The following is a 27,251-nucleotide window of genomic DNA, read 5'->3' as shown; positions in this document are numbered from 1 at the left end:
ACTCTGAAATTGGAACCATGTCAAACAATAGAGCCAGGCAAACGTCTGCTCTCACACTTTTGTATGAACAATTTTTGCACTTATGTCATAGTAAGATATTTTGAAGAGATTAAATGAAGTTTATCAAAAGTGGTGTGAATACCTGTCAATCTCTGTGAACCCGATGTTCAACTTTGAGGTTCTTTCCTTTCCCTAAACAGTAGCACCAGCCTCATCGGCTAAGCATTTTTTCTCTGCAGACCTTAGGGTTTTTTTAAAGAAAAGCTTTGGAAACCCTCAAAATGAAAATCATTGAATCCAACGAAACTGGTCAATATTTCCCTCCAAAGTTCTCGTAGTACAGTACAGAACACAAAATGTAACTGTAGTGACTGTTCCCCTCTGAAAAGTTACATTTCATCCAGAGAGAGGAGTTACGTGGGAGTATTTTATGTAGCTTCTGTCTAAAGTAATGAAGTCTTTGTACATTTGTCTATTGTATCAAACAATGGCATGTACTGATTAGAGGTTGCGCAAAACTCACCCATGCACTCTTCCCACATTTTATCTAATATCTGCAATCCCAGCTCTTTCCCCCACTGTTTTTATAAAAATGATATAGTGGTAACACTTTCATTAGGATTTAAGAATAAGCAGTATTAGAGTCGGACCAATTTATGTTGCTTAATCTGACATTCAAAATGTCAGGGCCTTTACAATTTAAGAAAGGGGAGGAGACGGAGAGGAACTCATCGCTGGTTAAACAAAAACTACTTTTACCAGCTTATGTTCACATAGTAAGTTACCATGGTAACAGACCAAACGTACAAGTTACCTCTCTACGTAAAATTGGAAACCCTGAGTTTCCTTTATTTCAGTTTCAGCATGCTCACAGGTAGACATATGCCAGTCAAAGGTTCGATCCCAGGCGTATCGAAGTTTCTTTGGGGTTGACAATAAGTCAACTGTTGCCTTTGATCACTGTCTGTGAGAAAAAGCACAGCATAGACTTACATGGAAGAAAATTATAGATTAAGAGCGGGTCGTATTAATGGGTAGCTTGAAGTGTCACTGATTAACAAGACCTGTAAACTCTTCATCCTCCAAACAAAGTCATTGTGTGCAGTAATTTAAAACTCTCCTCCACAAAATAGTTTTGATAGTAAATTAGCTCCACAGCCGTTAGCAGTTTAAATGTGTACAATACTGATGGTGATGCTTTTGTGCAGAGCAAAAGCAAAAGAAGCTTTATTGCCAACAATGTGAAGTTACAGTTGCGTCCTAACTCCATCTCTCCGTCTCACCAGCAATTCTCCGCAATGATTTAATATTTGCAATCATATAAAATAAGCGACAATAACTAAGGATGACAATGCAATCTTCAGATAAATCTGTTTATTTACTCAGACTCGGGACTACACCCAGTTTCCAGACCATTTGAGTTAACTAAATGATTTCAAACAGCAATGTTAAAATATACATGACATTGAACTTACAACAGTTGTTGAAACTCCAGTTTGATATCATTTTATATGATGACATGGCTTTCAGATCAGAACATACTTTTGTGTGTCTTTACATAGACATTTATCTTCACAGTTTTCAAGCGCTTAATCGGTGTTGGTAAAATAAATGTTGATGCAACAAATCCCCCCGGTTTTTGGAAATCAGGCTGGTAATGAAAGAATGATGTTAAGGTTATGGAGAACAATTGCTTTTCTTCTACCGTTGAATGCTGACTCACATCTAATTTAAGGTTTATTGATCCTGATGTCTTTATTTTTCAGAGTGTGGCTGTAAAAAACTAAAGATGAGTGTAAGATAAGATAAGATAAGATAAGATAAGACAAGATAAGATAAGATAAGATAAGACAAGATAAGTACTCAATAGTCACCAAAACAAGCTAAAAAAAACCCCAAAAAACACCATTGACGACAATTTCTATTGTAACAATAACGTAAAAAGACAGAATTTAAAACTATCTAAAACATTGATGACACACAACGTTCCAATAACTAGTAACTTTTATTCGTGCAAAGATTATTCTTGTGTTACAGATGCAGTCATATAATATTACATGACAGTGAGTCCAGTTAGATTTGGTAAGGTGTGGAAAATATATATATATATATATATATATATATATATATATGTATATATATAAAAAAGTATACTAACAGCATAATCATAATCTAAAGAAAGCATTAAATTGAAAAAATAAAATCCATATTAAAGTGAAAACATCACATACAAATAGCAGCGCCAAATAGGGGAAGTGAGTGAAATAAACAACATAATGGATTCGTAATGATACTAAAATAAGTATTCTAATGCATTTATCAAAAGGGAAATATGTGATTCATATATACTTTTGATGACTTATTACTTGAGACACAGGTGATGTAAACGGCCAACACGAGTAACAATTATTTCTGTTTTCTCCCCTCATTTTCCAGAAATTTGCTGGATAAAGACACATTCTCAAAGTCAGATCCAAGTGAGTACAGTATGTTGCAGAAAGTCTGTTCTCTCACTTCACGTTTTACTGTAACATGATAGTTGTGACACCCTGTGTGGTTTTCTTTTTCTTCTCTATGATGTGGGTAGTTTGTGCAGATATATGTTTTACTGTGACTTTATCATTATTATTTCATTTATTTTAAATGTTGGCTAATGTCTTCACTGTTTTGGAGCAGAACCCTTACAATCAGTCACAATTCATTTGTAATTGACTGTCTGTTTTTCTTGAGCTGCTTCTCAATGTCTCTTTTTTTAACAATATACTTTGGTTTGATTTCTCTGTCTGGTACCTTTTCCACAGTGTGCGTACTTTATACACAGGGTGTCGAAACCAAACAGTGGAGAGAGGTGAGTGTGCACGCACACACACACACACACACATACACACACACACACACACACACACACACACACACACACACACACACACACCACACACAGCTGCACAAAGAAAATGAAAGAATTCTGTCCAATTAGGCTGTAGTTAAGACATTACATGTCTTTGGTCTCTATTCTTTTCACAGTGAGCACACATATTTGGCTTTAACAATTAATTAAAGCTGCTCAGCCATCACTTTTCTGAACGTGTCAGGAAAATATCCCCTAATTGGACACTTCAAACTTTGATAACAAGAAAAATCCACAGGAAAACAGTCACAATGTGGTGATCAGTATGTTGATGTTTGAGGAACTGAAAAGCTCTACGTTGCGTATTTCTCAAGTCAAAGAAAACAATAATGTAGATGAAGAATGCATACTAATTCTGTTTATACAGAATTTTAATTAATTAAGTGAAATTTGAATTCAGATGAACTAAACATTGAACCTGAACTCTACAAATATAATCTTATTCACAAATAATGAAAATAACTTGAAATTATGTCGGAAATGCAACTTGAAAGTCCGTTGTATAAACCCTGACAAACATTGTCAAACGTCACAGATCTCAGTGAAAATGATGGAAATGATTATCCCCAGTTTTGTAAATAATGTATGGCATCTGGGTTGGACGGTCACTCAGTGGAATTATGTTTTGTGTTCAGGAAGATTGTTTTTGTAAAGACTTGGACAAAGACCAGCCAGATTGTCATCAACAAGTCTAAAAGCCCAACTCTGCAATCATATGGGGTTGATGAGTTCTATTAGCAAAAATGACTTACTGTTCTGTCACAGAGTAGTAGACTTAGATTTTAGAGCTCTGATAATACTGCCTTCAAGAGCACTTCTTTTCCAGAGATGTCCTGCATATTTAAACAAGAAGATGCAAAATCACAGTCTGCACACATTATAAAAACATGACTGAAGTATAAGACGATGTGAGTACCGGATCGACCTTTCAGTCGTCCTGACCCATTTCAGAGAATGTGTGGAGAATTGTGAAAAGAAAAATACGACAGTAATGACACCCACCCTGTTGCACAGGCATGTTACAGGAAGAACAGGAACAAAATAACAAGTGAAATGTTTCCTTACTTGGTGTCCTCAATGCCAGAACATCTTTTATGTGTTACGAGAAATAACAAAAGAAGGGAAAAAAGACAACTTTACATATACTTTTTGGAATGTATTATGAATCTTGAATGCACTTCCGTAGGTTTTAAATGCAGTTTTAGTTTCATTATTATTTTTGTAATTTGTATTCTAGTCCCACCTTTTTATGATCTAGTTTTAAAAGTTACAAAAAAAACAGATATACCAGTTGAATACAGTACATATTTCCACATGAAAACGGATGTAGCTAGCTGGCATCGGCGTCCGAGTTTTTCCAGGTTTCATTTTTACAGACCCAAACTATTTCAGATGTAGAGTATATAATTGGTAATATTTGAGAGAAACATAATGGCACATGCATTGAAATGTATGACTGTGTATTTAATTTGTATAGACAGGTGACCCTTATTTGCGGGACACCCACATACAACAGATGGCTGTGTGGGTGTGGGCTTTCATTCCGATGCAGCTGAACTGCTGTGAATACGCTCAGGGCATATGCATATGTAGAGGCCCTTTAATGATAAATTCTCCATCGTATTTCCTGCTTCTTTTTTTAGGCACATAGAAGAACAGGCTGTTAATCCAATTACGCACACAAAATATAATTAGTCTAATGAGCATTTCCCTTCTTTTCTGATGTCAAATTATACTTCATTCTATCCTCTTCACCAACAAACATGTTATTCAGTCTTCTACTTGCGTTAATAAACTATCACGTCCTTAATTATATTGTTAAGAAGCGGTGCATGGGTCGCTGGTGAGGTTTCGTAAGCAACATTGAACACTTCAGACTGAATATTAACCAAACAGGTGACTCACCAAGGATTCCCAAATAACATGTTGTGACAGGACCCTGTGGCACACAGGTCAGACTGAGGTCACATTTGATGTTGATTTCCATTTCTTCCAGCCTGCCATGCTCACACAGCTAATTCTTGATATCCATCATTTTTGACTTGCATGAGCTTACTGCCGTCATCTGTGTTCCCTCTTGTTTTTGTTTCACATGGCCGTTCCCCTGACTTTCAGCCCAATTTACTTCCCTCATGTGAGGGTGTGACCTGATTTGGAGCTCATCACAACTGATTATTTTACTGTACCCGAGACTCTTTGATCCCAAAATATAAATATCAAACACGTTTGATATCATGCATAGTGAATGTGATATGTACGGTTCAACTGCATGCTCCAATAACCAGTTAGATTGAGTAGATGTTGTTTATTCTCATGTCAGAGCAGAAAACATAGCACAACCCAAACCAAATGGACTGTAGCTAAAGAAGACCACATGAACACATGAGTTTCTATTAGATATTGTGCCCATGGAATCACATTACAACAAGCATTAGATATGTGTTCTTGCAGTTTGGTTGAATTGTCCAGCATATGTGCTTGGAGGAGTGTAAGATGAAAAATTGGTTGTCTATCCAGTCCTGTGTTTTTGAAATCCTCTAAGTTCCTCTAAGGTCTAGGCAACTTTCGAACTGAAAATTAAACACTGAAAGGTTTGTACACTTGGTGAGTGTAACCATGGTACAGTACTTTAACAAAGTAACTAAGAGGTAATCCGTTATGCTTGTATAAAATCAAGGTATCGCTTCCAGCAATGACTGCCTGCAATAGAAGAATTGAAACTTGTTGGAGAGCAAATGTCTAAAAAGGCTGTAGAAGATGTTCGCCATGTGTAAGGAAGGGTTGCTAGTGCAAAAGTTGTTATTCCCTTGTGTTTAAAAACATAATAAAACCATTTGATGCTAGTGGATCTCAAGTCTTGAGCAAATATAACCTCAGATGGACCACAAAATCAAACCTTTCCTCAGGGTGCCATTAATAATTTAGTGTATATCTCTCTGTGTGTATGTGCATGTGTTTATATATACATTTGTATCTGTGTATGTACTGTATAGGCCTATATTGTTACGGTACTATAGAAAGTTTTTGCAGTGATAAAATCTTTCCACAGGACATTGTTCCAGAAATCTTGTGGATTTGTTCAGATGCAATTTTGAAAATTGCAGTCATGTTTTAATATTAATTTTAACCAAAAGGGGCTCTTTTTGCAACCTCTTCAAACAAACTGTACTTGAGTCTTCTTCTAATTGTGCTGTCATGGACTTTTAACATTCTCAGTGAGGCCTGTGATGTCTGAGATGTAACTCTTGGGATTTGTTGCATTTCATGGTCTGATCTTAAGGTAAATTTACTGGGATATCCACATTTGGGAAGATTGGCCATTTTTTTCCTCTTGTGAATAATCTTTCTCTTGTTGAGCTTCGGATCTTTTGGAAATGGCTTTATCACCCCTTCCAGACTGATGTACAGCAGCAATTGCTTCTCTAAAACCATTACTTGCATCTTTACTTCTTAGAGTTGTGTTAACAGACACCTGAATGCTCCAGACCAGCAGACTGCTAAAACGTCCGCTTATACAGAAGTCTGCACACTTGTTGTTGATCAATTGTATTGACCCTTTTCTCCACACACCTGAAGGTCTGCTGGCTGAAGATTAGCAGCAGCTGCCTCAGCTTACCCTCTTAAATCCTAAGGAAGCAGTAAAGGGGTACTTAACATTGCTCAAATGTTTTTATTTGGATTTCATGTTTGCTAAATAAATAATTACAGAGTGAAAGAAGTATATGTTTGTTTTTCTGGATTTGTATTTGCCTAATCCTAGGTCTCACAATGTAGAAATGATTTTCATTATGTTTTTACACGCACATACACACGCACACACCGCCCTGCACATTGTTGTAATGTGTTGCCTAACCATCAAGAGCTTTCAAGTGTCACTGGTTAATACAGAATATATGGAATATGGAGAACAGTGTTAAAAACAGTTTGTCCTGAACTAAGTTATGTAAACATTACCTGAGTGTTCATTCAACCTGAAGAAAGTGTTCATGACCAGTCAGGCTTTATTGTGATCATAAAATAGCATTTGCATAATTTACCCCGACTTAAAACAAATACAATAGTAAAAACATTTCTTCTGCATTCCCATGTATGTGTGTATTCTGGTCAACATATATTATACTTACTGGATTTTGAGTGTAACATACAGAAATGTGGGTTGTAGTAGCAGTTAAACAGCCTGGACAGATGGTAGACAACTGAAAACACAGCTGGAGCACTCTGCGGTAGATTGTCTCAGTCTGAGGGAATATGGTTTTTATGGTGATTGTTAGAAGTCTGATACATCTTAACTTGGGTCAGAAAGAAATTTACCCAGGGATTTTTTCTTTTGCAAATGGGCCGGAGGGAATCCTCAACCTGTTCATTTACAAATCCCTTGCCACTCTCTTTATTCGTCTCTTGTGAGTGTCTTTTGGTTTTGATGGAAGGTTTTGAGCTATTGATTACTCACAGTTTATGTGAGCCTGATGTGTAGTCAGCGTTGTGATCCAGCATCTTTTTTTATTGCTTGGACCTGCACGATGAGCTCATCTTCCCAGTCCTTTCTTTCTTGAGATCTACCCAACGCAAGTTATAGTTACGTCTTGTAGACTCTGAGAAGTGGGTCAGTAATATCATGATCAAGTCCAGCACAGCACCGTCTTAGTTGCTGACACAGTGGCCTAAATTTCTAGTACAATTTCACTGACTTCCCTTTGCTGACACTGTCTTATGGTCTAAAACTGCCCCGATTAATTAAAAATCAGTCTGCAAATCATTTGATCGAGTAATAAAATAAACATACATTCATGTTCCCGTCTGTTTGACTTGGTTTAATCCAAATCCTTCCCATGCTTTGGGAATCAAGACTGCCACTCCAGGCCACTCCAGAGGGATTTCTTTTCAATGGAAAGAAATTTACTGGTAGCTTATTTGTTTTCATTGACTGGATCCCAGAAATAGAAACAAGAAAGGATAATATAAGGACAAGTTGGTGTATGTTGAATGGCACCTTTCATCTCATTGACTCTAGCTAAAATCTTAGTCAGACAAGAGTGTTTGACATTCAGTACCAATGTATTAACTTCTCTTGACCTCAGCACCCTGGTCAAACAGCATTCGGCTATAGAGATGAGACGTCTTCGAAGTAACTGAATCAAACAAGCCCTTTATGTGAAAAGATGGTTAATGACTGGGCTGTTGGCTCACATGTATCAAGTGTGAGACTCATACAGGGGCTCCTGTTCACATACTGTCATGCCACATATCATTTTCTTGCACAAAAAAAAGAAAAGTTGATGGCTGGTAACTTTTATGTGCTGGTTGTGCAGAAAATGCACAAAGAAAGCAGGCAGCAGCATCTTTCCCTCAGGTTACAGGTTCTCTATCTGTCACTCTGAAACTTTACCTTCAGCGTTGTACCTTAAAATAGTCCTCGATTCAAGCTAATGCTGGTTGAAACTGTCAGCATTTAAAGTTAATGATGTTTCATTCCAGTTTAACACTGCAACTATAACAGGCAGAGATGCTGTGTACTGCGGCTGCAGTCATAACCTGTATTAAATTTGTTATGAATAAACAGGTGGGAATGTAGCAGTAGATTGTAGTGGAAAGGCCATTTTATCTTACTGCACTGGTGATAAGGTGTTACAGTTGTAAAATCCCGCTGATAAGAGTTAAGTCTGCATTTATGGGCAAGTACTGAATGCATTAAAAAGTTCTGAAAAAATATAAGCATGAACGCTCAAGCTGTACTAGCTCATGTTGATAGTTGATGAAGCAATTTCCCCTTTCCGTTTTTGTCCACTGTCTTATTTGTTATAGATATTACCCACTCCTGCATGATATCAGTGTCCTTGTGTGCTTGTGCACTCGTCTTTGAGGGGTTGTAATGGATATTATTCAGAGTTAACGTGCACTTAAAGCGATAAAAACAAATGCACTCACCTGTTAAATGGTTCTTCTGTACAATTTACAGCGCTCATGTGGCCACTGCGAGTTTTCAAGAAAAGTAATGGGATTTTTGATTTATTTTTTATAGAAATTCATCATCATTATTATTTGGAAACTTAACCAATTCTCATTGACAAATTAGATAAAAGCAAAGAAATGAAGTTCAGACTGTGGTTCACTGTGACATTTCCCCCATCTGCAGTTAAATAATTAAGCCGGTCAATTTATTTCAGAACATTGTAAGCCAATGAAAGTAGTACCTCTGAGAAAATGCCATGAACGAGCTCGGCCTTGTGGTTTTATAGTAATTTGTTTTGGAATCACAGGTCTATAGCAGGTTGGTTTAATAATGATAATACAATTAAAAAAAAAATATGTTTGTGAAAATATTCCTTGAAGTAACTTTGACATTGTGAGAATCACAGTTCTCAAAAATTTATGGAATTTAGCCATAAAATTACAACCCCGTATACCATTTTGGTGTAATTACCAAAGCGGTCGTGATGTATCCATAATCCAAGTATACAATAGGTTTTACATTACATACAAAGAAAGCAACAAACAAACAAACAAAACAAAGAAAACGCTTGACTTCAGTAACAATCAGCTTTATTAAAAAAAATATACTGATGTACATGTACATTGCAACATCTTATAAGAGGAATAATAGTGAAAATATAAGTATAAAGAGTAAACCTGTGGGAATTTCCTAATTCTCCGATGCAGCACAATGCAGATATGAACAATTTTGATGCAGTGTCATAACATAATCTAACCCTTCACCAAATTCTGATATGTTTAGAAAAAGGCTGTGCTTTTCTGGTCAGATAAATTAGCTTGCATGGTACATTACACCAAGAGTGAAGTACTGTATTACTGTATACTTAACAGCTACAATGTCATGGTACCATTATGGTAACAAAAAAAGAGCTCAGCATGAAATAAAATAGAATCAAATAAAATCAAACACCAAGTGGTTTATAATGCTGCACAACTTTCACATGCTCCTCCCTTTTCACCTCTTCTCCGCTAACCCCCCCCCCCACCCCTGCCTGTCCACCAGCGGAGCTAACCACGCCCACACACAGGCACAGCCAATCAGCGTCCACTTTAAGGTGGGACTGACCATTGTTTTCCACCCACAACAACTCAACCACAAACAGACTTCATAATAAAGGCAACTCACAAATAGAAAAAGTAAAGTTAGAGATTAAAAAAATTGATTAAGCGATTAAAAAACTCGCTAAATATGCCTGTAATTAATTAACCTCAATCTCTCAGACCTTCAATATCCCGACATATACAACTACCTGATTAACTTTCGTCCAAGTTCGGGAATTCTGTTAAAAATGACAAAAGCCTGCAGGGGTATAAATGGACGTTATGCCCTGGATTTGCGAACAGCATTCAGCTTTGGACTCTCAGCAAAGAATTATTTTATCATTACTGGAAGGGTAAGCGGCACTTCATTCATTTAATTAACAAAGGCACTAAATAAAGGCACAACACCAACACAGTCAGTAGGCTAACGTAATCGACATGTTAATTACAATCAGATGTTGCCATGGATTTTCACCGGATCAACTAATTAGTCAACTATTCAATTAATTAATTATTCAATTCCTGTGTGAATTCAATTTTAAGGGACCACCGCATGCATTCATTTTGACATGTTTATGAGAAATAGTTATCATGAGGGGTGCCTTTTTTAAACATAAAAAAACAGCTTAAGGAAAACTCAAATATCCTATCTCAAAAAATTAGAATATTCTGGGAATCTATCTTAAGATGTAAGCCATAATCAGCAATATTAAAATAATAAAAGGCTTGCAATATTTCAGTTGATTTGTAATGAATCCAGAATGTATGACATTTTTGTTTTTTTAATTGCATTACAGAAAATAAAGAACTTTATCACAATATTCTAATTTTCTGAGACAGTCCTGTATATATTTGAAATAAATACTGTTGATTTCACTTTAAAACGCCACTCCAGACCTGTTTTCACATATTATTCACATGTAAGTTTGTATAATAATGATGATTCAATACATTTTGATGCATCTTTAGATTGAAACCCATTAAGTTATGATTAGCGAGTAACGAGTTAAAATCAAATCACAAGGCCAGCAAGGATTTGTATCTCAAACATACTCATACATCAAATATAGTCTTACACAGTTCAGTTTGTACTTCGCGCTGAACCGTCTCTTCTGAATCCTGTCAAAGCCTTTCACTATTGTTTATAAGCCTTTCTTTGGTTTTGTGTTTTTAGTGTAGGTTCTTGAGGAGTGCATCATTTGTCAGTTGTTTTGGACATTTTAGCTGTGCATGTGAAAGGGTTTTACTTGTATGTGTGCAGCCGTGCAGGGTAGTGTTTGGATGAGTTTTGTTTCAAATGTTTACATTGTTTATCCATACTAATTGTAAGTAGGTGTTTTTTTTATTTTAAACAATTGCACAATCACTGCTGTTGCTCAAACAAAGCCAGGGATTTGTGTTCCCTTCTCATTAAGTCTCACAATGCCTAGTGCATGTGGATGGAAATAGATTTTTTTTAATGCAATAGTTTTGTTCTTTCCCTCCACCAATAAATAAAATACTACAGCTGTGAAAATAAACAAGAATTATTTTTAATATCTAAACCTCACCTATGGTGTAATTTTGTTTTTCTCTTTATATGACGAAGTACCAAAAATACATCCGTGTTTTTATTAGCACTTAATTGTACGTATGAAGTGGGCATTAAGAGACAACCTGGATTTCAGCGTAGAGAAGTCAGCCATAACTTAAGTGCTATTTACTGGGTAGCTACAAGGTATCAAATAACGACTTGCAGTACCTCTTGTACAATAACAGTCTGGGGTAACTCACTTTATTAAAGACAAAGTTAAACAAAAATCCTAAAATGCTGTGTAATTAAATATTAACAAAGGGATAATTTGGTCACTTTACTGTATAATGTAGCTTGTAACCCTAAAAACACTCAGTTATTGTTGATGGAAAAGGCGAGTACAGTGCAGATTTAGTTTGGTCAGGGTAAACTGTATTTATACAAGAATAAACATCATGCATTTCATTTGCCGTTTATGATTAATCCATATTCATTACAAATACTTGATTATTCTCACGTTCTTTTAAAACACCAGGTGCTTACAAAATTTTTACAGAATGATTGGATTCTAAACTAGAAATCATTAAATTTGACGGCCTTGTTCTCGTGTAATGACATTTAAGAGCTAATTAAAGCTCTCAAGTTTTTTTTTATGATTCGCTCGTGTGCTAAAGTTACACCAGATGTTCAGAGATATTACAGGGTAAATGTCAAGAGCTATGTTATGTAGCCTTACAAAGAATAGTAAGTTCAGTAGGAAAACGTTCATGTTTAATATATCTATTCAGTTCCTCTGTGTAAAAGTAAAGGCATTGTAATTAAAGTGTATTTCCAGTGTAGTTTACAGAATAATGAGTTTATTTATAATGTAAGGAATATGAACTCTGGACCAAGAGTCATGTATAACTTATTACTTTTCGTCAGACTTTGGGCAGTGGCATATGCTGCAAACCATTACATGTCTGGCACTTTGAAAGGTCTTGTTTCTCATTTTGCATACCTTGCATATTAAGAGTCATCTTCAGCTCCTTCCTTTCTACTACGCTTGCATTGTTCCCATGCTCCTACCTTTTCTGAAGACGGGACTCGCTGCTAAATTTCATATTACTCTACACGGATTATACACTGTTAAAGATTACGAGTACCGTGGAACCTCTCAAAGCTGTTATATGCATTTCACTTTTTCTCTGGGTTTAGTGACTGTTAATCACAACCAAAAGTTTTTCCACTTCAGGTTTAAGCAGACGAAAATAATCTGACATTGGTGTCATTTACTTCTGTCTGTGAAAACTCAAGACACTGCAGGGCTCATTATATCAGCTTTGTGTTGCTGTCTGCTGAACATGCTACAAGGAGAATAAAGAAAACCACGTTGGCCAAAAAACAAGTGATTTGGATGTCACAAATCCCCGGCTGTGGTTTCTGCGTGCTCCGGGGAAGAAGATAGTGAAATCTCTGTCTGGTTTGGGACAGAAAAGCCATGTAGAGATTGTAGGATTATCCTCAGATCTCGGCCTCACTCCCCTGGGCTTGGGCTTTTCGGAAATCTCACCCATAGCATGGCTCTGTTGTTAGGGACACGTTCACATTTCAACCTTAGACACTGCAGCTGCTGTACAGGTATAGCCACTGCCTAAAGAGCTCAGTTTGCCATATGTAGAAATTATCTGTGTGAGCTGTTGTGTGTTTCAAATGTCAAGAGTTCGGTTCTTCGGGACTTCATGCCGGATTCTCATTAGCTCCAGCAGCGCGGGCAGCATCTAATGAACTCTGCAGCCTAGTATTGTTTCTTCCATTCAGAAGGGAAATCACATTAAGGAGCCCTGCCTTCACCCATCCTCTATAGTAACATGTTCTCGCAGCCTTATCTTTACCTCGCAGATTCAGGCCCCGTTTACACGGAGCAAAAACGGTGGCGTTTTCATGCTTTTTGGCCGTTCATTTACACGAAAACAGAGCTCAAAGCCCCCAAAAACAATCATTTCTGAAAACTCCGGCCAAAGTGGAGATTTTCAAAAACTCAGTTTTCACGTTTGCTTGTAGACGGAGGAAAACGGAGGAAAACAGAGATTTAGGCTCAGAACGTCACATTATGCAACAGAAACGTCACCAGCATCATTTGTGCGACCTGTGTTTACAATTTGTTTGGCCACCGTCAATATTTTCTTTTATTTTACCTGTTTTAAATTCTAAAGTCACACTTAAAAGTAACTCCACTTCTCTGTCACTCCAAACGAAAGACTCTCGTTCCATCTTGGAAGTAACTGGCAGTCCAGGCTGATTTATGGTTCCGCGTTACACCAACGCAGAGCCTACGGCGTAGGGTACGCGGCGACGCGCACCGTACGTAGGCTACGCCGTCGATTTAACGCGGAACCATATTATTCAGGCTTCACACATGTCATTTGTTGATGTTTTTTTCCAGGATTCCGATTGGCTAGCATGACTTTACGCTTCTCGTTACACTGCCCCCTGCAGGTTTGGCTGCTCATAGCACCTTAACAGCGTTTTCATGCGGGTTCGTGTAAACGAGGATATTTTTGAAAACGTAGAGGGGAAAATATCCGTTTTTGTAAATACCCGGCTATGTGTAAACGTGGCCTTAGTATCAGTAGCCATTTACTTTTACTTTTCTCTCTTGCTGATATAAAAATGAGATTTTCAATTAGTAAATTCTTTACTAGAGGTATTCAACAATTCAACAATTTTTTGCCTTTTGTTTTTAATGTTTTACATAAAAAATCAGTTTGCCTTCACATCACACAGCAAATGCCTCTATTAGCAAACGCTAATGTAACATTTTTAAATGTTCCAAGAATGTAATTTTACTTATTTGTTTTTTCCATTCATGTGTCTGAAAATGAAATATGGGAAAAGGGAGATAACTTTGACAGCTACTGTCTGGAATCAAGAGTTTCTTCTCCTTATTTGTGTTATACAATCCTCAATTTAAACCCTGGATCATAATTGTCTTTGCAAGTAAATAGTCCAATTATTCAATTTTGTTCAATCTAAATATTTTAATGATCAATTAAAAATATGTTTAAAGTTATGGAAGAGTAAAATGCTGTCATGTGGCGAGACAAAGAAATGCAGAAATAATATTCTCACCTTGTAATTATTAGCACAAAAACACACACCAACCCACTCACACACATAAAAAAGCGGCAGACTATTTCAATTTCTTTCTCACCCTCATCCATCCATCCATCCATCCATCCATCCATCCATCCATCCATCCATCCATGAGTTCAGTAGCAGAGGCAGCAGCTTACACAAAGAGGCCTATGCAAGCCCCTCCGCCACATCCTCTAGCTCTTCTCATGGGATAATGAGGTTCCCAAGCCAACCGAGAGATTTTATCCTCCCAGTGTGTCCTGGGTCTGCCCCCGAACCTCCGACTGTGTGGATACGCCCTAATCACCTTTTGTAGGGATTCGTTCAGGAGCCACCCTAACCAGATATCCAATCCATCTCAACTGGCTCCTCTCGGTTAAAAGGAGAAGAGCAAATACTTCCCGAATGGTGGAGTACAGACACCGGAGGAAGGAAAGTCATTTTAACTGCTTGTATCATCAATCTCATTATTTTGGTCACTATACCCCACAGTTCATGACCATGTGGGTTAAAACATGAATCGAGCAGTAAACAGAGAACTTTTCTCTTTGGTTCAACTCTCTCGTGCTGATTATCATCCCCAACAATTAGCACTCTGGTCTGAACTGCTTCAGAGAGAACTGAAGACTCCCGCCGAATGGAGCCAGCAGGACAACATCATCCACAAAAAGCACACAAAGCACATGTGGACCGATTAGTTTAGAACACAAAAGATTTCTTAATTTTGTTTTAATGCCGAGCTCAAATAGGAATAACCGCCCAAAAAATGAAAAGCCATACTGTAGCTTTCCGGAAATAATCAAAGCTGAGCTATTTGCAAATGTCTCATAAGTGTATAATGACGTTATGCAATTATTATTAATATTATATTGTCACTCTGAAGATATTCTGAATTGTGGATTTCAGATTTCACAATTTTTTAAATTTGATGCAACCATCAAGGCTTGAAGTTCACTGTTGTGCTCAGTTGCTTTTTATTTGATTGCCAGGAAGGAACTGGCCAGATTTTCCACATGGGTTGAGTAGTCATCCTCAGCAGTATTTTTAGATAAAAATATTTGCATAATGTCTGGAGGAATTACCATCAAAGAAATACGACTAAAAGCAGAGGCTCTAAATGGCCAAACTCCAGAGATTCCTGAAAACGCTCCCTCCACAGGGAGACACACGAGGAGCATAAACAGGCAGTGGTGAAACATCAGCATTTTCTGCTTGAAGACATCTTTGGATCTTGGATTTAGTTTAGCATATTTCAGGTTATTTTTGTGTTCATTTACCCAAAAAGTGGAAAAAAAAGAAAAGAAGATTAAGGCCTTCTGACCATCTCACATATCTGCCCCGTGGCTGTATTTAATTTAAACAAATGGTGTTCACTCAAGTGTATTCTTGTTATCTTTTCTTTTTGTCAACAAAGTATTAATTACGTAGAAATCCTTTGGCAGAAAATTAATTAGTAAATTTACGTCTCGCATATGTGAAACTTTTAGTCATTTGGACAGTATCCATGAGCATTTTGAGAGTTTTGACAGCCTTTCTTTTCCTTAAACTAAAAAAGTGGAATGTAGGAATGCTTGTAATTAGGAAGCATTAATCACTGGTTTTCTTCTTCGTTTCACTTCCTAGTCGTTTTCCACTCCCCTTCTCTCACCAAAATCACTCCTCGAGCCCCCCCCCCCCCCCCCCCCTTGTTTGCTTTCTCCTCATATCTCTGGTACCATTTTCATTCCTTATCTCGTTTCTTTTCCATGTGCTCTTCTCATGTTGTTTCACAGCCGACACAAATTTCTCATCTCCGACTTTATCTCTTTCTCTCTGAAGGGTTGATCAGTGGGTTATCTTGTTGTAATTAATGTTAGACAAGGGTGAAGAGCAAGAAACCAGGAAACACACCCCTGGGTTCCTCTGCACATCAGCGACGTTGTAAAAGCAGAACTATTTATCGATAACATTTCTGAAGACAGAATAGATCCTTCCTCAGACTCTGGATCACTTATCATGTTGCTTATTCCTTTATTGTGCTTCTCTGTTGACCACCATGTGTCTTGTTCTCTACACAGTTTGGCCGAACAGAGGTGATAGACAACACACTGAACCCTGACTTTGTTAGAAAGTACATCTTGGACTACTTTTTCGAGGAGAAGCAAAATCTTCGCTTTGACTTGTAAGTGATTTATTATTATTTCTTCTGTTTTCTGTAACTCTTCACACTTAAGTGCCATTACAGTTTGCAAAAGCTGCCTGTTCGTCGAATGCCAAAAGCAGACATAACTCTCTAACACGTAGGTGTGACTCTGGCGAGTTTGCCATCTCCATCGTACCTATTTAAGACATCTAGGTCTATTTAATGTTTTCTCACCTAAACCTGACAAAAGTTTATGAAACTTACACAAAACAGGTGATTATCAGTTTTTATAGGGGAAACAACAACTTTGTTGCCTGATGGGAGGGGAACCAACTGACATTAGAGTCATACTTTACTTGCTGTTTGATTAGGTTTAAATGGTTATTTCTAGTCAGAGCTAGTCTAGCTAGTCAGAATGAGGAATATTTCATAAATGTTTGCTTGAATGTTACGTCTTACATCTTACTGATTTTTACACAGCACTTTACACTTTCGAATTAGACATGTTTTCTTGGAGCGCTATGAATTTTATGGGTTTGACTGACAATTGAGTGAGCGAGATCCAGTGTTTCATAGTTTGATCTCCGTACATTGCATATGGTTAATTGCTCTCACTTTCATTGCTTTATTTTTACATGCACATTAGATGAGGTCAACCTCTCAGGAAAAGGGTCTATTTGAACCTTCCCCCAGCTGCTCTGCACAAACAGCAACATCAGAAAAGACACTCGGCCCCAGATCTTTTCATCTTGCCCTCCTCTAAATTAACACATTTATGACCTTTATCTCCTTTTTCTCACATGATGTCCGACCGCTGAGTCTGGCACATAAAATTAAGATCTTGTTTTCTTTTAATAACTTTTCCTTATTTTCCCGGCTATTAGATTTCCAGTGAGAGTTTTACAGTCGCTCTTTTCCATCTTTGGTTGTTTGCATCAGTTCATCATTGCTAAAAAAACAAAAACTTTCAAAGGCTACAGACAAAATGAATTTTGTGTAGAGAGAGAACATTTGATTATCTTTTGCTTTTCAACATTTCTCCTCCCCACCCATTTCAGGTATGATGTGGACTCCAAGAGCCCAGATCTGTCTAAACATGTGAGTGCACATACTTATTAGCCTGAATCACAAATACCAGGAGTAATTCCCTCTGAATTACTGGCTTTAAATGCTCGGAAAGGGGGAAGACATTTTGCTGCAGGGAGTTTAATTTGAATTAGTACAACCTATTTTAATCATTAGCTAATTGTGGAAATGTTAAGGTCATTTTGTTTTTATGCATGTTTTGATTGGGTGTTGAATGCAGCATGTTTTTATTCATCTTTTTCAAGGTGGAATAAAACAAACCCCTTATTGGTATCAAATACAAGTATTTAATTCCCTTTATACAGTGTTGTTGGACTTTGATTTGACTTTCTGACTTTTGAGCGGTTATAAAGTTGTGACACTGTAAAATTAGTGCCAAATGCACTAATTTTCAAATTGCATAAATACCTATTTTATGCCCAAATTATATAAACAACTCAAAGTTGTTTTTTTTCATGGACTAAGTTAGGTCATTTTGAATTTGATGGCAATAACACGTCTAAAAAAAACCTGGAAATTGGGCAACAAAACGTGTGAAAAGTAATTAGCACAAATCAAAAGAAACTGAAGGAGCGTTTGACAGCTAATTAGGTTAATTGGTCACAGGTCATTAATATGACTGAGTATAAAAAGAGTGTTTCAAAGAGATAGAGGCTCTAAGAGATAAGGGTGGGCAGAGGCTCGCTAATCCGTGACAAACTCAAAAAAACTGTGGAAATGCGGAAAATGTTTCTGAATGTCAAGTTGTGAAGACTTTAAAGATCCAACCATTAACAGTGTACAATATCCTGAAAAGATTAAGAGAATCAGGAGGAATCTCTGTGCACTAGCGTCAAGGCTGGACATCAAAACGGGATGCTTGTGATCTTCCGGCCCTCAAGCAGCGTTGCATTAAAAACAGGCTCAGAAATCTACTGCATGGGCTCAGGAAAACGTCCGGACATCACTGTCTGTAAATACGGTTCACCTTGCAGTCAACAAATGCCGCTCGCAGCACTATCATGCAAAGACGACAAATGTGAACATAATCCAGAAATGCTGCAATGCTGCTATGTGGTCAGATGAATCAAAATGTCAAATTTAGTTTGAACAGTGGCGAGGGATCATCCAACTTACCCTCTGTGGGACTATTAAAGGTTTATCTTATCTTATCTTATCTTATCTAATCTTATCAGCTTCATTCAAAAACCTACATCTTTGATGGTATGGGGTTGTATTAGTGCCTATGGTGTGGGCACCCTTCACATCTGGAAAGGCACCATCAGTGATGAAATGTACAATAGAGGTTTTGGAACAACATACTGTATCTTCCGACCCAGCCAATGTCTGTTTTAGGGAAGGCCTTGCATTTTTTTTTAGCAAAAGACAATGCTAAACTACATACAGCAGCATAACTTCACAGGAGCAAAGTATGGGTGCTGAACTGGCCTGCCTGCAGTCCAGGTATTTGACCAAAAATCCAGCAACCAAGACTCAGGACTGTTAAGCAGCTAGAATCAAACAAGAATAGGACAACACCCCCCCCCCCCCTAAAACTCCAGCAGCTGGTCTCTTAACCTCCCAGATGTTGTTTACAAGAAGAGGCTATGGTACACAATGATTAACATGGCCCTGTCACAACTGGTGTGAGATGGGTTTCTGCCATCAAATTCAAAATGCGCTAATATTTTTAATGAAAATTGTCTGAGCTTCAACATCTAATGTTGTTTATGTTCTACCTGGGATAAAATACAGATTTATGATATTCTTATACTGATATATATATATATATATATATATATATATATATATATATATATATATATATATATATATATATATATATGTATGTATATGTATAATGTAGCTAGTCTTAGCTTTTCAGCTGTGCTATGCTGTGCAATAACTTGAACAATCACAGACTATAGATCATGGGATGCTTTTTACTATTAGTTTCCATTTTAAGAATTGTTATACATTACATTTCAAAGTACTGTTTTGGTTTACTGGAAGCAGTGAAGTTAATTTTTATTCGTCAACACTGGAAACAATAGTGAGAAAAAGCATTGACCAAAGTTGGAAACAAAATAATCATTCTGGATGATTATTTGATGCATTTGGATGTCTGGGGTTTGCATTTTTCCATCAGTTGCTTCAGCTCCACTTGTGACGTGCTCTCACACAGCATGCTGATGTCTTTCCGCTGCCGCTTTGAACAGGGCTAGGACTGTTAGGTATTTTGGTGGAGTGTTGTGTATATGATGTGCTCTGTTGTTGTTATTGTTGCTGCCGCCGCCCAACTTTTCTGGAAGCCTGCAGAACTCAATGTAGGTCCCTGCATCTCTCTCACACTGACACTGCATGCACGCTGTCTCATATGAAGGATCTGTCTCTCAGAGGGGGCCGTTATTTAATTCAACAGACTGTAATAGCTGAAAGCCAAAACAAGTGGTCTGAGTATCTTCAAACTGTTTTCATAGTCTCAGTGAGCTCCAGAAAGCCTATAATGTGTCAACAATATTTAATTGTTATGTATTTCAAGAGTTTTTAGAGCAAATTTTCATCACAATGATGAAATTTTTCAGGCACTTGCATGTTAAAGTGAGCGGAAACAGTAAGCGGAAGAGAGCAGAAATAATGATGAAAGAGTCTGTGAGCTGCAAAGGCCATTGTTAAGAATTTTGGTTGGGAATCCTTCATAAAGCAATTCTAAAAAAAAGCCTATACCCTGCCAAGAACTGGTCTCACTGACAAGATCCATGCCAAGAAACACTGAGAGATATGGTCCTGTTAATCACGTTTTTCTAAGTGAACCTATGACTTTTCTCTAAGAGGTCTGTATATCAATGCCTCACACATTTGATTAGAGCTTTATTTTTGATTTTTTTCATCACTCTTCATTGGGTTTTTAGTTTTTACCATCGTCTCCCACCTGCCCGTTCTCTGCTTCAAGTCATTACATCTTAACTGGTGTTCAGCATATGGATCGTGGTTGACTAGTGCAGTTCTTCCCAACCTTGTCTTTTAGCAAAACACATTGATATAGACAGACTAAAAACAGGAAGAAAGGTTTGCTGTGTGATCCTAACAATATGCATATATGTCTGTTTGCATGCTGTTACTGGCCAATAGAAGTATTTATGTAGGTGCAGATAAATCATTTGGCAGCATAAAACTTGTATTTTAGTGAAATGAAATACATCGACACATCATTTCCTTTCTGTTAGACATTTGGGTGCTTCTATGAATTTATCCTTTTTTCATCCTTTTCTCATAAAGAAGTCTTTTTCTAAGCGTCTGGGGTTTTCCCACAAATTCTTCCACTCATCATGTCACAAACTCAAGCTTGGTCAAGGTCCCTGCTTTTAAGTACCTCTTTAGGAGCTGCATCTTGTCAGGCGAGGATTTGCAACGACTGACAGCATCAGTGCATATTAATGCCGGAGGTAGGGAGCTGAATTCTTTCAGGAAACCTGAACCTTGAAAAATGACTAGATTTTTGCTTTAAATCACTGTTCTTTTTTTTTTTTTTTTAGGATAAGTCAACAAAGCTATTATGTCAGGATTGGGAAAACATCATGGTTTAGAGCCAAGATGCACTATTATACCGTGGACACTTTTCCCTAGGTTACCATGGGGACATTCCTGGAACAAAAGTATCTTCAGCAGTATCAAAAAATGTGTATATACTCAATCTTAAAAGGGGTAGCCTGGTAATAAAAGCTGACACCAAGGGATCCTGACCAAGCTTCCTTCTGTGATGATTAAAGGAGTCGTGACGGTTTCCGTTTTGTATGATGGAGTAAAGTTTTTGTATTTTTTTGTGTCAGCTTTTGTAAGATGATACGGTATCTGACTTCACATTTTTATTCCAAGGTTATATTTCGCATTGATAATGACAACACTTTCCAAAGAGTATAAACTATATCCAAGGAGATCTACGAAGTGCAGATAATACTGTAAACATTATACAATAAGTTCAATACAAGAGGTGGAGAAAATATATAGCGTATCAATGCAAAATTAAATATGCAGGGTTAAAATATTGAACAACAATGCAATTCTTTTTAAGATAACAAAAACATGTCTTTCTGCTGTTAAGGATTACAGGTGACAAAAAATGTCTCATCAATTTACAATGACCTGCATGAAAAAAATGTTGACATACAAGTGAAATTATAACATTTGAACGTGGGAAATATGAATAAGCATTAGTGAAAAGGTGTTTTGTGAAGAAACTAATGCTTGAATTTGTCAAGTGAAAACAGAAATGTGAAATATTATTGAGTCTAGTTCTTTAGTCTAGTACCCTGATCAGTTGCCTCAGTTCTTCAAATCAACAGTTCTGGTATTTGTCTTTCTTTTCAACCACTCTTTACAATCTTCCCTTTTTCCCTTCCCTCCAGGACTTTTTGGGTCAGGTGTTCTGTACTCTTGGGGAGATTGTTGGATCACCGGCTAGTCGACTGGAAAAACCACTGGGGTGAGTGAGAAGTTTTCCATACCTCCTGACTCCAGATGTGATTTTTTTTTTTTTTAAAAGCTGCCGAAAAATCAGCAGTAAACAGCAGTAATCTTGAGTATAAAATGTATATAGATAGCTTCATTTATACTGTGAGATCTGTAGATCCGTACATGGCGGGAGATGCTAATTTAGAAGACAAGAAACTGAGTCAGAGACGGGTGAAAACCGAGATATGGGAGAAGGGGAGGAGATGGAGGATGTGATTAAGACAGAGATGTGGGGAAAAGACACTGATCAGACAACGAGAGAGAGGGACTGAGGAAGGAGACAACACATCTACAGATGTTTTCCACAGATAATTATTGTCATTAAAGAAAAAGGAGAAGCGCAGAGGAAAATTACTCAAATTACAGCGTATCCCCTCCGCCTTTGCTCTTACACCGGCTGAGCAGAATGGAGTATTAATTGTCCTACAACCATCATCAATGTCATCATTCTGATGGGCTGTTGTGCACGTCAGGTGAAGTCCTTTTAAATGATGCGCTAAGTAAAATGTCTTTTACCTCTTGATGTAATAAATTCTTAGAATATCTTCTGAGGTTCACCAACAATTTAAGAAACTCTTCTAAGTTGGTAACCAGTATTTACTGTCCATCTGCTGTATTCATTGATGTGTTCATGATTGAATAATATGTAGTCTTGCATGAGTGTGACTTAATGTGTGTGTGGGACTGTGTGGAAATCCCAGGGTGCTATGTGGTCCAGCTCGTAGAGGGAAAACATGTTTGAGATATGTAGGTCACGTTCACCATGTTGGTTAAAGAAAGAAGAACCCAGTTTATAGCAAACAGGGTGGTAAAAGACTGTACTTCAGTAGTTATAGTTTTATTTGGATCCCCATTAGCTGCAGCAAAACTGCAGTTATTCTTCCTGTGGTCCGACATAATATACAGTACCTGACAAAAAATTAAAAGCAAACCTAAAGAAGTAGTAAAGAAAAAGAGAAGAAAAATAGAAAAGAAAAAAGGAAAAAAAGGAAATTCTACTACAAAATATACTTTAGATATCTGTCAAATAACACATAAGTAGTGTGGTCATATGTTTCTGATTCTTCATCTGTGTTTGAAATCACGTGCAGTATATCATAAGTCACAAATGGTAGACTCACCCTTAAATTTAGTTAGAATTTTCCGGGTTTTACTGTTTGAGTGATCAAATGAAGAACACGAATGACACAGATGAGTGCACTGCTCCGTCAGGGTTGTGCTGCTAAATAGACGTATGTGTCTGGCCTCTGTAACAGACATCAAACTGAACATCTACCATCCCCACAGACAGCATAGGGAACATGCATGCATGTGCTTGCACAGCCGTGATGACTAATTTGCAAAACTCTTACAAAAATATTTGTTCTCCGCTATTTTGGTATTCATTGATGTTGTTGCTTAAGGGGACGTCAGCTGTGCAAATGTAAGTGCGCCCTAAGCATCTATCTTCAGGGCTTATTAAAAAACATAAAGTTTATTATTAAACCATTTCTTTTTTAGCTTAAATTAAATGGCAATGTTTAAGAGAAAATGATATAGTTGCCAAATTGTGAATTTTTAATTTGACTCTGCAGCTGAGAGATAACACAACTGCTGCCAAAATGTATTCTTTGACACGCTTTTAATTGCTATTAAAAGACTGCACCGCCCCCTGGTTGAAACCTCTATGGCTAAATATTAAACAAACTGCTACTTCAACTATATATGGTGTATATAGGGCAAATCTGCCTTTGAAATGCCACCATACAGTTTATTCTACATGCTTTCTATCTCATGGCTCCTAATGACATGTAGTGGGGTTTATTTCTGGTGGACTGACACAGATTCATAAATCAGATGATGATACCGTATCGTTTAGTTCTCTTAGTGTGTCGAATGAGCCTGTGATTTGGCTGGATATGTGAAATGATTTCCCGATTCCTCATTTAAGATATGAACTCTGAACTCAATATTCATGTGGACTTAAAAAAAAAATGTGGATCAGCAACTTTTTGAAGTTACACCCGGAGAGGCTGTGAAGAACATTTGTTTCATCTTCTTTGGGGGGAGTCCTGGTATGCAGAAGCAGCAAAATCACGCACATATAAACACACGCAGCGGCGCATTGCTTTGGTAGATTTGATCCCCACTGGAGTTTGTTTCCATGTGGTAAGGAAGAATGATTCACTTTTCATTGCTGAACCAGCAGGAGCTTTTACAGCATGTGTTTGTTTTTCATGTTTCAACCAGTTATTGTTCGACCTGAGCATACAAAATATAAAACAGAGTAAGTCATCATCTGTCATTTCTAACGCCATCCTCAAGTTTAAATGTGAGCATTTTATCACTAATCCACAATAACCCTTTTCTTTGTGAGCTGCATAAGAATCAAGTGCTTATGTTTGTAAGTTGAAATCTGGGTTTTCTCTTTTCTTGTTAGTTGTTACTCAGCTTCTAACCATATTCTGACATTTAGAGTCTTACATGTTTTACTTATTGAAGTTGTTCTGAACCTTGTTTAAATGGTAGATGATTGTACAAATTATTTTCTTTTTTCTTTGACTAATTGATTTGACTTTAATGTTTGTGCTTTTATTTATCAGGAGCTACTGGGATTTTCAAATGGGAGAAAAAAAACCCCAGAAACAAAACAAAAAAACAAAATAACGGCTACTTTGATGACAACTTGGGGTTCTAAACAACCTAAAACGTTTGGTCTGATTTCACACAACACATACAAGTTGCAGCTGAAATGAAACAGAGATAGTGATTCAAAAATTATGTCCTCAAACAACTCTTTTCCACTTGCAGAAAACTGGAAATAATTTTCTAAACTTGAAGGACATTTTATCCACTTTTGGCCACGGGTATTTGTATTATGCCCATATCTGATTGCTCCTCTCTGACGGTCCCCACATGACAGTTTTTATATTGCCATGAATGGCCCTTAAACAAGTGTGCTTTAGTCATTATCCACACTGCATGCAGTAAATAAAATAAAAAAAGCTTCAAATCCAATTGATACAGTTCTTGAAGCTAATTTTACAATCGAGTACTACTTCAGCACATCACTGCTTCTGTTTCAAATGCAGACAAAGAGAGCACTTGACACACTCATCTGTCATGCAGTAAAGCCGGCATGAGTGTTGAGATCAGGTCTGCTTATGCAGATGTCTGAGGAGAAAGGAAGTGAAGAGAACGGCTTTTTTTTTGCTTGAAAATAGAGTAATGTTGACCTCTAGAGTCATGTGAAAAAGATATTAGAATTTCTATTTGAAGGCTTTATTTAACATTCAGATGTGTGGTCCCACAATGCCAAATAAGAAGGAAATCAGCAATGATTTCAGCAACTGTTGCTGCCAGTGGTTTTGCTGAAGTAATTGTTGCTACCCATCGAAAGGTTATGATCACGTCCTATTTCCTATTTCCATTTAAAACGCAGTGGATGCCCCAGCAAGCTCCCATCCATCCATCCATCCGTCCGTCCGTCCGTCCGTCCGTCCATCCATCCATCCATCCATCCATCCATCCATCCATCCATCCATCCATCCATCCATCCATCCATCCATCCATCCATCCATCCATCCATCCATCCATCCATCCATCCATCCATCCATCCAGAAATCACAAAGGGCTTTACAATAAAAAAGCGGAGCAGGATAAAAAAAGAAGTATAAAACAAACAAGGAGTAAGAACATAAAAAGGAAATAAAAGAGCACCATAAAACCGAGTTTAAAAAAATGCAAAGTCAAGGTTATTCAATCAACTAAAAGCTTGTCCAAATAAAAGGATCTTCAGTTGTCTTTAAAAGAGTCAGCACTGTTGGTCAGGCGCGTAGAGAGAGGAAGAGCATTCCATAGTCGAGGGGCGATGGACCGATTACAAATTGTCTGTGTGGTAGATTGAGTCTGTCCCTATGAGATGCACTGGTGACATATCTTGGGTGGATGTCTTTTGCCTGGTAAGAGTGGGGAAAGGCTCCAGGAACCTCCATGACCCTGGGTGGGATTGAAGTGGGTACTGAAAAGAAATGAATGCATGGAGCATTAACAACAGGACTTCACCTTGTCCTGAAATGTTAATGAAAGTGTGTGTGTGTGTGTGTGTGTGTGTGTGTGTGTGTGTGTGTGTGTGTGTGTGTGTGTGTGTGTGTGTGTGTGTGTGTGTGTGTGTGTGTGTGTGTGTGTGTGTGTGTGTGTGTGTGTGTGTGTGTGTGTGTGTGTGTGTGTGTGTGTGTGTGTGTGTAAGAGAGGGACAGAACAACACAGAGCCTAGCCGGCAAACAAGACATTCTTTTCATGTGAACATCAAAGATCCTTTTCTCTTTTATGATCACTTCAGATTTTGCAGTGCTCTCTTTCAACCTCCATATGCATAAAAAAATCAACAATACACTATTATTCAATTTAAATGTTTTACTGCTGCGCCATTGATCAATTCCCCATGTATGACGTTTTAAATATATTATATAATTTTATTGTTTGTTTTTTTGTTCATTTACAAAATGCAAAGAGAAACCACAGTTACATAGGTACTCTTGAACACAGTATTTGAAGGAAATCGGCAAATAGGATGCTCGAAACATCCTGGAGACCTAACTGAAGATCTTCTGTGGATGTAGGCTGACTCAAATCTGCAATAGTGTTGTCATCAGGACTCTTTGTGAGCTGCACGATGACTTCCAGAACTCTTTGTTCTTTTTATGCTAGAGACAGTTCCTAATGAAGTTGCCTCTATGTTTAGGCTTTGGTACCAGTCACGTACCTCCTTCATGGTAATGCATGATGGACCTGCCTGTATTTTTCAACAGTAAGGCGATCATTAATCGTGGCTAAATCCCAAATTCAATCTACTGAAAAATTGACATGAGACTTCCACTGTTCTTCACTATTGCTTTCACACTTTTTACTGTGTCACTCACAAGCACTTTGGCGAAAATCTTCTGCTGTGGCCAAATAATTTAACGGAGCATCTGCTACTATTTTTCTGGAATTTATGGCAC

General features: G+C 37.5%; 1 protein-coding gene across 2 annotated transcripts in view; it reads left to right on the top strand.

Annotated features, from left to right (window-relative positions):
• cpne5b (copine Vb) overlaps positions 1 to 27,251 on the top strand; it is a 178,523-nt gene that overhangs the window by 35,933 nt on the left and 115,339 nt on the right. The window contains exons 3-8 of one of the 2 annotated variants that reach the window (XM_061727692.1): positions 2,437 to 2,477; positions 2,802 to 2,848; positions 16,628 to 16,731; positions 17,751 to 17,790; positions 20,070 to 20,084; positions 22,164 to 22,240. In XM_061727692.1, coding sequence (XP_061583676.1) covers positions 2,437 to 2,477; positions 2,802 to 2,848; positions 16,628 to 16,731; positions 17,751 to 17,790; positions 20,070 to 20,084; positions 22,164 to 22,240 — 324 coding nt within the window. The remainder of the gene's footprint in view (positions 1 to 2,436; positions 2,478 to 2,801; positions 2,849 to 16,627; positions 16,732 to 17,750; positions 17,791 to 20,069; positions 20,085 to 22,163; positions 22,241 to 27,251) is intronic. The other variant, XM_061727693.1, reaches the window with a different exon arrangement.

This window comes from Cololabis saira, chromosome 8 (assembly GCF_033807715.1).
Source record: "Cololabis saira isolate AMF1-May2022 chromosome 8, fColSai1.1, whole genome shotgun sequence".
Classification (NCBI taxonomy): Eukaryota; Metazoa; Chordata; class Actinopteri; order Beloniformes; family Belonidae; genus Cololabis; species Cololabis saira.
Note: the sequence above shows the minus strand (reverse complement) of the source record. Positions and strands in the feature narration are given on the sequence as shown.